Here is an 11237-nt window from a genome sequence, read left to right as displayed (position 1 = left end):
TCTCTCGGTGCTACAAAGTGTATTTACAAATTGCATCTCACAATAGCACAGATTATACTAATTGATTGCTTCTCTATGATGGATGAGAACACAAATGAAAGCTTACAACTCTCACCAACCCAAATATACTATGTATGAAAATACAATAAGCTCAAGTGGGTGTGTGTGTGTCAACAATGAGTAAAATCAAAACTAAACTCAATATAATTCTAGCTTAATAGAAATGATAATCAACAAATAATTATAAATAAAAGCTAGAGTTGAGTTTAGGAAAACTTCTCTAGATGACAAGAGAGAGAGATGAATTGAATGCCCAAAATACAATTGATAATCTCCTCAAGCTCTTCTAAAACTTTCTTCATAAACCAAACCCTTAAACAAGCTTAAAACAAGCTTAAACTCTTTTTAAAACTCTTTAAAACATTCTCTTGTTGTATATAGAGCTGAAGGTAAAAGGGGGTATTTATACAAACCCCAAAGCCAAGAGAAAGCCAAGAAAAAGACCAAAAAACCACACTGCAACGGCTCTGGAAACTAGCCGTTGGAACTGATCTGACAGAGCGGCGGTCGACCCCGGCGGTCGACCGCGAACAACAAAAAATCAACAGAACGGTCGATCGCGAAAGTCTCTGGACTGCGTTCGGTCGACCGTCACGGTCGACCGCGAGCCATAAAAACAAAATCTGAGTTCTGAACTCATGGGCGGTCGACCGCGAATAGACACTACAGAAAACATGTTTTGAAACAGATTTTGAGACTTTTAGAAAATTGTTAAAAATAACAAATGAAGTCCAAAAATAATGAAACTTTGGGAAATATATATAAACATGTAAATGAACATGTTAAAAAAAGAATTTTCCAAATTGTATTTCCCATTTGTGAAAAATCATCATTTTGCAAAAATAGTCCAAAACCCAAAAATGTAAACATATGAATTTTGACATTTTGGCTAAACCATGTTTTGAAACTTTGCACAATGATTATGTAGACTTAATAAAATATGTATATGATTATTGTTAAGTCCAAAAACTAAGAATACAATGTTTTTATAAATACAATAGAAAACTCAAAAACACATGTATGTATATATATAACTATATATATGCATAGAAACCAAAACTTATGTATATATATATAACTATATATATATACGAAGAAACCAATAAATGTGTGTGTATAGATAATTGAGCTTAAGGTACTAACACACATAATATAAACCTAAACTAAGTTACCCAAGCTTGATCTTGATCTTCAATAGATAGACTTGGTAATCTTACGGATGAAGCTTGAACTTGGATCTTGAATTTAAATTGCATTGCTTCAACCACTATATCTGCCATCCTCCATTTGATATGATCGTTATAGCTCGATTCCATCCAACCTCCAACACGTTGTTTGCCTAGAATAAATACGAAATTTGATATGATCGTTATAGCTCGATTCCATCCAACCTCCAACACGTTGTTTGCCTAGAATAAATACGAAAACACAAACACTAGACAAACAACATTAGAAGTAAATTATTTGTTAAACATCATCAAAACAAGAAGGCCAACAGTTGTTACTCATAATAACAATATTAGATATTATTTTTAAAGATTATATGAGGAGTATGTAGGTAGATATGATGTAAGTACACAAAAACCTACAGCTTATGCTTCTACGAGTTCAAGTTAGAGAAAATGTAAGAGTTTTGATAGGCAATTAATGATAGCAAACTAACTGGTAGCCATGCATCTAAATCTGGATCATCATCAAGGGAGCTCTCTGAAATTGAAAAATATTTGTCTGCACCTTTAGTTAAAACTCAAAATAATGATTTTAGTATTTTTACAATAGTGGAGAGTATGTGGAACAATTTTATATCTTATACTTTCTTGTATGACCCGTGACTTACTAGCAGTAGATGTTTCTACAATAGCTTCAGAATCCGTCTTCTGCACATCAAGACGTTTGATCGAAGATCACAGAACATCGCTAGATCCATCTACCATACAGGTGATAATGTGCCTACAAGTTTGGTGGAGGTCCGAGAAGAGAACTCAAGGCATTAACCATATGGCTAATATTAAAGATAAACTTGATGAATTGACAATATAATATAGAGATAAAGAGTAAAATTTGGTCAAATTACTCATTAGTTTGTAATTTTTACTTCTTAGCTGTAAATTTTTAATAAATTATTTAAAAAAAAGTTGCAAATGACTGTTATTCAGGTTGTTAGTGATTAATAATAAAGAATTATTTTTATTATTTTAATTTCTATGATATTGTATTTGTAAATTGTATAATTAAAAGTAATTAATAATATGATTGATTTTTATCAAAATTTTACATATTTTATTTTTAATTACGCTTAAATTTTTTTACCAAAAAACTAATTTTTAAGCAAAAAATAAAAATAAAAATAAATCGGGCTGGCCCGGTGCTCAGCATGGTGCCTAGCTCGTTCGAGCCCCTATCAGGACCAACCGAACCAGGGTCCGGGTACCCCTTTTTGCCTGACCTGGACCCAGTTTGCCGGGCTGGGCCAGGCCAGCCTGGTTGGACACCCTTATGTGAGCATAAATTTTAGAGTAATTTCACCAAATCCTTCCCCAAACTCTGACTGTTATTCAGATGACCCCCTTAAATTAAAAAATTGACACCCCCTCCCCTCTTTTAACTTTAAAAAATGATAACCCCCCCTCCCTTAAATTAAACCCTTTTTGAGATAACCACCTAAATTTTAAAAATGCCATTTACTTCCCCTAACTAACAACAGTAGCCTAATTGTGTCGTATGTGAAAATGATCATAATGTCCCTAATTGAGGGAAACCTTTTTCATGTTTTTAAAAAATAATTTAAAACATAATTTCAAAAAATGCTCTAGTTGGTGTTAGTGATTTGATTATTTTATTTAATTTAATAAAATAAACATAATGTTAACTTGACAATGTATTTTTATGTTTTTACAGGATTATCTAACCTGTTCTTTTTTTTTGGGTTGGGGGTGGTGATGGTGGTGTTGTTAAATTAGATTGCATATTCAATACTTAAATTATAGTATTTGCATTATTGAATGTTGTATATCCCAGGGCGGATCCATGTGTACCAAATTGGTGCCAAATGACACCAGTTTGGTATGGGATCCCTAAGATCCACCCTCAAATTACCTTATACCCAACTCCGTATCCCCATTAAAAACAAAAAAGATGCTCCTTTCTCCGATAAACTTCTGCGGTAAAAAAAACCAATGCCTTTCCGCCTCAATCAAATTGCCGTAGTCGGAATGCCTCCGATGCTTCTATCGCATCTAACCCTCCTCCTTCTCCTCTTCTTTCCTATGAGGCTTCACACTTCTCCGTGAATCGCCCTTCGCTGATTCTGGAAGCCCACGATCTCGTCCTCCTCCTCCGCCTATGAAGACTCGCTGACCTCACTCCTCTTCCTAAAGTTGGTTCTTGGTGTTTTCTCTAATTCTATTTGTGTTTAGAATTTAGGGCTTTTTTGGGGAGTTTTAACATTAGGTTATTAATTAGATGATCATTGATTTTTAACATTGAGATGTTAATTTTTAATCATTGAGTTGTCCATTGGGTGTTTTTTTGGTTTTTTTTTTGTTTTTTTGTTTTTTTGTTTTTTTTTTGTGTGTGTGTGTGTGTGTGTGTGTGTTTAGAATTTAGCTCTCATATACTCTTTATAGATAATTATCTAAGTCTTTGATATTTAGTTCTTACTTGGATAATTGCAATCCCTATTTAGACAAGTTATCATATAGATATTTGTCAAAATGTTGTATGCATGGATCAGATAGAAAATCAGCAAATACCTAGTTTAGATAACAAGCATTGTATGATTGGCTGCTAAAGTATGAAGCAGAAACAAGAATTAGCTTACAGGGATGAAGAGTAATCCATTAATTCTTACATAACCTGCATAATTCTACAAGTCATTTAAAAGTTCAGCTCTCAAGCTACTAAACACTTTTAACATTGAAATTATTTGATTTTGATTATGACAAATATGAAAACTCATATTAGTGCATGTTTTACCCACTTAATAATTTTATTATGATAAATATAAAAACTCATCAGTAGGGGTGTGCAACGGTCGGTTCGGTTCAGTTTTTACCAAAATTTGAACAACCGAACCGAACCGTCTATAATTTAAAACCGAACCGAACTGTTACAAGTCGGTTCGGTGCTGTTCGGTTCGGTTTGTTCGGTTCTAACTTCATCAAACTTTTTATCAAACAACAAACCGTGTTAAAGAAAAAAAAGATATCAACAAAGTAGGAGATTATGAAGCATTAAACAGTGATATAATGATATTGTTTTCAACCCATAATGATTTAGAAAATGAGTTTAGGGTTTGAGTCTTTGACTCTTTGGGGACGGGTCGGGTAGAGTTTAAGATCACAATGGGTAGTATTGCACTATATTCGGTCGGTTCGGGTCGGTTCGGGTTAAAAAGTTTTCAAACCGACTCGAACCGTCCTACTCATAAAACCGATTTTTTCGGGTCGGTTCGGTTTGGTTCGGTCGGTTTTTTCGGTTTGGACCGAACCATGCTCAGCCCTACTCATCAGGAACAATTACATATTAATTTATATAAGTATTAATTATATAGTGACACCACTTTATAAAAATCCTGGATCCGCCACTCTATGTATTTATAATAGGCTCGCACACATATTTGTGAGCATGGGTGTCTTGCCGAGGCTGTAATACATAGAAGGTTAACATATTAACAAGTTACACATATTTGTGAGCATGGGTGTCTTGCCGAGGCTGTAATACATAGAAGGTTAACATATTAACAAGTTACACCTACATATAAAAGTCTCCATAATTAATCACTACGTACGCGCAATCAAATGTGAAGTAAATTGTAAGTTCAGACGTAGACAACAACATCTCAATATTATAAACCCTGTACGATTTTCATATGACCAACACTTGAAACATGTTTCAAAAATAGAGACTAAATTAGATTCCGATAGCATCGTGAGGGAATATTACCCTCGCGTCTTGTATGACCAAAGTTCTGACATTACTCTTTTGGTAATCTCATTTTATGGTGCCAAACAGAGCAGCCTTACCTTTATTCATTTTTGTCACACACAGTATTTGGATATTTTTGAATCCAATCACACACACACACACAAAGCACACGTGCTATGCATATGCATACATGCATCACATAGCTTATTCTCAAACCGTTACATCTTGAAACTCACAATGACTAATCACCACCAACATGAAGCTAATACGGCCACTCGCCCTCTACGTTTCCTTTGGGATAATACTCACAGACTACATAAATGGCACCTCCATCGCACTTCTTGTATGCACACCCAATCTTCTTGGTTTTCCCCCAAACGACCTGTTTATAATGCCCACATTCTTTTCCGTGGTCGCAACTGTTGTCTTTATAGTGATAATACTTCTTCTCAGAAGTCCATGAGTGCACGACATCCCACTCATCGTAACGATCGTGTTTCCCCCAAAATATGTTCTCGCCGTAGTCACCATGAGAATAGCTTATTGGCTTGCAGTTTCCCATTTGTTTCTTGGCGTAGTCTTTGGCGTAGGACTCTAGTTCAGAGTCCCATTTCACGGGATTTACCCCTACCTTTTTGCGCGCCGCGTTGTGAGCGTCAACGAAGTCTTTGCGAGAGTAGTGGGCGGTGGTTAATTGGATTGTCATGAGGAGGAGAGCTAGAGCTAGAGCTAGATGGGATGAGTAGGCCATTCGATTTTCTTGAAGTGTTTGTGACGGATGAGAGATGAAGAGGTTACTTTGATATTTATAGCTTTTAATTTGGAAGAGCATGAATTGGTAATTTTGCCTTGATGAAATTTGTCAATTCCAAGATACATTAATTATTTTGTTTTGAAGATTTCTCTCAACGTGCTCGACGAATGTTTCCTTTACATGAATTTAAGTATTTAACTAACCCGGCCTTCTTTCTTTTGTTTTGCAAGTAGGTTAGTATATCGTTATCCTTCTATACATGAGCTCATTAAGATGCACGTCACTAGCTTCTAAATTAATTTGGCAAAAAAAAAACTTTGTTTAACGAATCGATCTGAATAAGTAGCAGCTATAGGGTAGCCTGCCGGCTTTGAATAAGCTGTTTTAGAAAAAAAAAGTAAGTTGCTTTTTTCAAAAAATAAAAACAAGTTGTTTGAAGTTACAAATCAATAATCTTAATTTTCTAAATTAATGCATGTATCTGTTGACTGTTTGACTGGCTCCCAGCCATTGGATTCATCTAGATCCAATGGACTATATTGGTTTTTAGTTTTTAGGATAGTGAGGTTTTTATTAGAACCTCACCCTATATATATATATATATATAGGGTGAGATTCTAATAAAAACATCCTTAGCCTAAAAACAAAAAACCATTGTGGGTCATTGGATCTATCTCATCCAATGGCTGAGATTAGAGCTTATACTGTAGTGAATTCAGATTCAGTTTTGACAATAAATGCCATTATTAAAGAGTGCAATAAATTTGTCTGTCATTAAAGAGTGTAATAAATACCATTATTCTTCAAAAAACAAACACCTCACATAACTGAATCTGGATTCACTGCAATAAATACCATTATTCTTCAAAAAATAAACACCTCAAATAACTGAATCTGGATTCATTACAGTGAATCGAGATTCACTCACATAACTGAATCTGGATTCACTGCAGTGAATCGAGATTCACTATAGTGAATCTAGATTCACTCATATATAGGGTGAGGATTTCCAGTTGAAAAAACGAAGACACGTATGAGTGAATCTCGATTCACTGTAGTGAATCCAGATTTAGTTATGTGAGGTGTTTGTTTTTTGAAGAATAATGGCATTTATTGCAGTGAATCCAGATTCCGTTATGTGAGGTGTTTGTTTTTTGAAGAATAATGGCATTTATTGCACTCTTTAATGGCAGACAAATTTATTGTATATATATATATAGGGAGAGGTTCTAATAAAAACCTAGAGAACTAAAAACCAATCCTAACCCTACATTGTATTTCATCCAATGGCCTAGATTTCGATAGCAGAATTGTAAATATAGATAAATTTAATACACTGCATTAATGTGAAAAGGGTAAAATTGGAACAATTCATTGCATTAATGGTGACTGATTACATTGGAACAATGATACAAATTTAATACACGTCCTTTAATACTCTCTCTTACATTAATAGTGCTACATTCTTTAATACTCTCTCTCTCTAACTCGCTTCCCGATCTCTGTAAATCTCACATGAAGAACACAACAACGCATTGAATCTGGATTCACTGAATTGATCTTCAATCCATATTCACTCCAACGAATTGAATCTGGATTAACTCCAATCGATTTGCTGCTCCACTGGATTTGTGAATCATTCTAACCATCCAAGCAGAATAAGAAACTTATGGTAAAAAACAAGCTATAAAATTTTATAACATGAAAAATTTTCACCTTTTACAGCAAAAAGTTATGATTTTTATGGTAAAAAACAAACACCTCACATAATTGAATCTGGATTCACTGCAGTGAATCGAGATTCACTGAAGTGAATCTAGATTCACTCATGCGTTTATTGAAGTAAAAACAAGCTGGATTCACTGCAGTGAATCGAGATTCACTGAAGTGAATCTAGATTCACTCATGCGTTTATTGAAGTAAAAACAAGCTGGATTCACTGCAGTGAATCGAGATTCACTCATGCATTTATAGAACGTGTTTGATGATTTTAAGCAAAAAGTTACAATTTTTATGGTAAAAACAAACACCTCACATAACTGAATCTGGATTCACTACAGTGAATTCAATTATTTAGGACAGCAAAAATCGACGATTCACTGCAGTGAATCTCGATTCACTGCAGTGAATTCAATTATTTAGGACAGCAACTAAAACAAACCCCACAACTAAAATTCTGAACTTTAACCAATTTTAACAAAAAAACTAACAGGATTGCAATTTCTAAAATATTTTAATAGAAACCCTAAAAAAGATTGCAAATTTTGAAAGATAATCCAACAAAACAAACAACCAAGATCGAGTATAAGAGAAACCCCAAGCTAAAACAAATCCTAGAACCAAGATCGCAACTTCAACAATTACCCTAAAAAGAAACCAAAATCAAATTGAAATTAAAGAAAAACGTGACGAACCGAGGGGGTGCTCGAGCTTGAAGGAACTCTTGGCCATGGATCCCCTCTTTCTATCATCCCCAATACATGACGAGAACAAAACCATGATCAGATCAAAAGAAAATAACACCTACCAAGAATCAAATCAAACTTAGAATATAACCTACCAAGAAAATATAACACCTACCAAGAAAATAACACCTACCAAGAGAGAGGGGGCTGGTTCAAGCTTTTGGGAAATGGAGTACACACTGGTTAGTTTTGTTCCTTTCATAAGTACATCTTCTTTTAGTAGACTAAGCTTAGCTCTTTTGATAATTAAAAACGTATACTTCAAGAAACTTCACCCAAGTGGATTAATTAGATAACAATAGTATTATACTATTACCTCAAAATTCTTATATTGGTACGTGCATAAGAACACATTGCCCGCATATATTAGCAACAAGGAGCATGTCACAATGACATTACATGTTTATATTTGCAACTTGCATTTTAATTGAGGAGTTGTTCCATTCAAAGCTGATCAGATCATTTCATTTCCACTAGTTAATCTACCTCCAAATTCATAATCCTTATCACTCTGTTAATAAAGTTTGTTTTCTTAGATTTTAGAAGGTAGGGATGTACGTCTCAGTGAGCTCATATACTGACCTACTTGCAAAAAAGAAGGGTTAAATTGCAGAGGCTGAAACATTCCTTGAAGACGTTGAGAGAATTTTTCATAGCAAATAATTAATTCATAAGTTGATAAAATCTGAGCTAGTCAGCAACGAGAGGGGGAAGAAGAGACCAACGCATATTTTTTTGTTGATGTTAAGTAATCACACAATCAATTATACGGGTTGAATGGGGGTGAGATTGATGAGGGGCCACTTCTTTCCCCGATTATCCAGTTCTAAGTTGAGTGGCTGAAACCTGCATATATAGAGACTCGTGAGAGGACGGGGACTGGTTTCCCCGTGGTTCCTCTGACGATCAAGTTAGCTGATAAACTTGAGTGGGGAAAGTAAAGAATTATGAGAGTTCTTGTGTGTACAATATAATTTGCAGATATATCTTAGAAGATTAGATCTCTGGAAAAAGATCCAAAAGTTTAAACGTCCATTTTTCGTTAGAATAGTACCTCTATTTATAGTGGTGCCGAAAGGGTAGAATTGTCACTTCGGTCGAGCACAACATGGCGGTGAAGAAGTATGGGCAACTCAGAACTGGATATTCGGGGAAGGAATTGGCCCCTCATATCTCTTATCCCCATCCAAACCGTATAATTGATCGTGTGATCACTTAATGTCAACAAGAAGAATATGCATTGGTTCCCTCCCCCCTCCTTGCTGACTAGCTCAGATTTTGTCAACTTCTGAATAAATTAACTATGAAAAATTCTCTCAACGTGTTCAAGGAATGTTTCAGCTTCTGCAATTTAACCCTTCTTTTTTGCAAGTAGGTCAGTATATGAGCTCATTGAGATGTACATCCCTACCTTCTAAATTCTAAGAAAACAAACTTTATTAACTGTGTGATATAAGGATTATGAATTTGGAGGTAGATTAACTAGTAGAAATGGAATGATCTAATCAGCTTTGAATGGAACAACTCCTCAATTAAAATGCAAGTTGCAAATATAAACATGTAATGTCATTGTGACATGCTCCTTGTTGCTAGTAGATGCGGTCAATGTGTTCTTATGCATGTACCAATATAAGAAATTTGAGGTAATAGTATAATACTATTGTTATCTAATTAATCCACTTGCGTTAAGTTTCTTGACATAGAGGCTCGAGGTTGAAGCCGTCATGTAGCTTCACGAGAAGTAACGCCTTTTGAGTCGTCTTCGTGAGGTGTCGAATAGCAGGTCGAGCGGGCTCGTAGTGAGTTGTCTTCAACAAGAGGACCGACAAGTTCCGCCATTTGAGTCAACATGAAGGATTGTCGACTCAGCGAGTCAGCCAAGTTAGAATCTTTGTTGTTCTTGGACCATCAATTTGATTGGGGCATTGCATGCTGAAGTACACCTGTTTGTTGCTGGCAAAGGTTTTCACTTTGGCGATTGAAGACACCATAAAAATTGGCCCCTTTCGCTTGGAGTCGGCTTTAGCCGTGTCCGAGTGAAATGAGAGTCGCTTTGGACGGATATGGGTGTGCATTAAATGTGAGAACTGAAAAGTCCCATCAGATTTGCGTGCTTGATGTTTCCACATTCTTTTTGATTGCCACAACTCCATTTTTCTTGGCAAATTGCGGGCTATTCGAGGTGAGTGGGCTATGCCTTGATCTCTGAGATGCCGCTTCGAATTCTAATAATTAATCTTGACCGTTGGCCAGAATTTGATTCAGCGGCCTAAATTCTGGCAGTTGTGGGTCCATCTTCCTATATATAGAGCTAAAGCCAGAGAGATGGCGATTATTTCCTTTTAAAATTCCCTTTAGAGAACTCAAGACCTTTCCTGTTCATCTTTCTCCGATGATCATTTCTGTAATCTTTGATGGCATTTGATCATGTTGATCGACGAGCTCTCCTGGCGGGGCTTCACTCCAAAGTGACCCAGGCACAGATGAAGGCGCTCCACGGGAGGTTTGATATCCCTCGGGAGTATGATCTAATGGTCTCGATGAGGTCAGAGACCGTTTATGACCATGGACCGGACGAGTATCCCTTGTACTTGAGGCACTTGGAATACCCTATGCGGCTGCCCCTACACCCCTTCCTCCAGCAAGTGTTCACGGTAATAGGGGTATCACCGACGCAAATGAAGCCGAACGTCATTGCCATCCTGGTGGGGTTCGTGGTGATCTACCACTGGTTGGTGATAAAGCCATCCTTGCGGGTCTTGGGCCGGCTGATGGCTATGAAGGTGAAGCAGAGTGAACCCCACTATCATTTTCAAATGGTAGGGAAGTTCAATCTCATCACCGACCTTCCTGACTCGCACAAGGATTGGAAGGAGAGATTTGTCTGGGTCATGGGGGACGACCTGGAGTTAGGCTGCTCAAACTGGCCTAAAATAAGGAGGGAGGCACTCATGGAGGGTCACTATAGGTCGTAAAAGATGATTCTGAATCTGTATTGATTGAATTGTGTATTACAAACCTCTTTTACACAG

General features: G+C 36.2%; 1 protein-coding gene across 1 annotated transcript; it reads right to left on the bottom strand.

Annotated features, from left to right (window-relative positions):
• LOC109832106 (pathogenesis-related protein 1-like) lies at positions 4982-5755 on the bottom strand. The gene has a single exon (XM_020399545.1). It carries the CDS (start codon positions 5735-5737, stop codon positions 5249-5251), a length of 489 nt encoding a protein of 162 aa, XP_020255134.1. The 5' UTR covers positions 5738-5755; the 3' UTR covers positions 4982-5248.

The sequence above is a fragment of the Asparagus officinalis genome, chromosome 3 (assembly GCF_001876935.1).
Source record: "Asparagus officinalis chromosome 3, Aspof.V1, whole genome shotgun sequence".
NCBI classification, from domain to species: Eukaryota; Viridiplantae; Streptophyta; class Magnoliopsida; order Asparagales; family Asparagaceae; genus Asparagus; species Asparagus officinalis.
The sequence above is the reverse complement of the archived record's forward strand: the minus strand, read 5'-3'. Positions and strand labels throughout refer to the sequence as shown.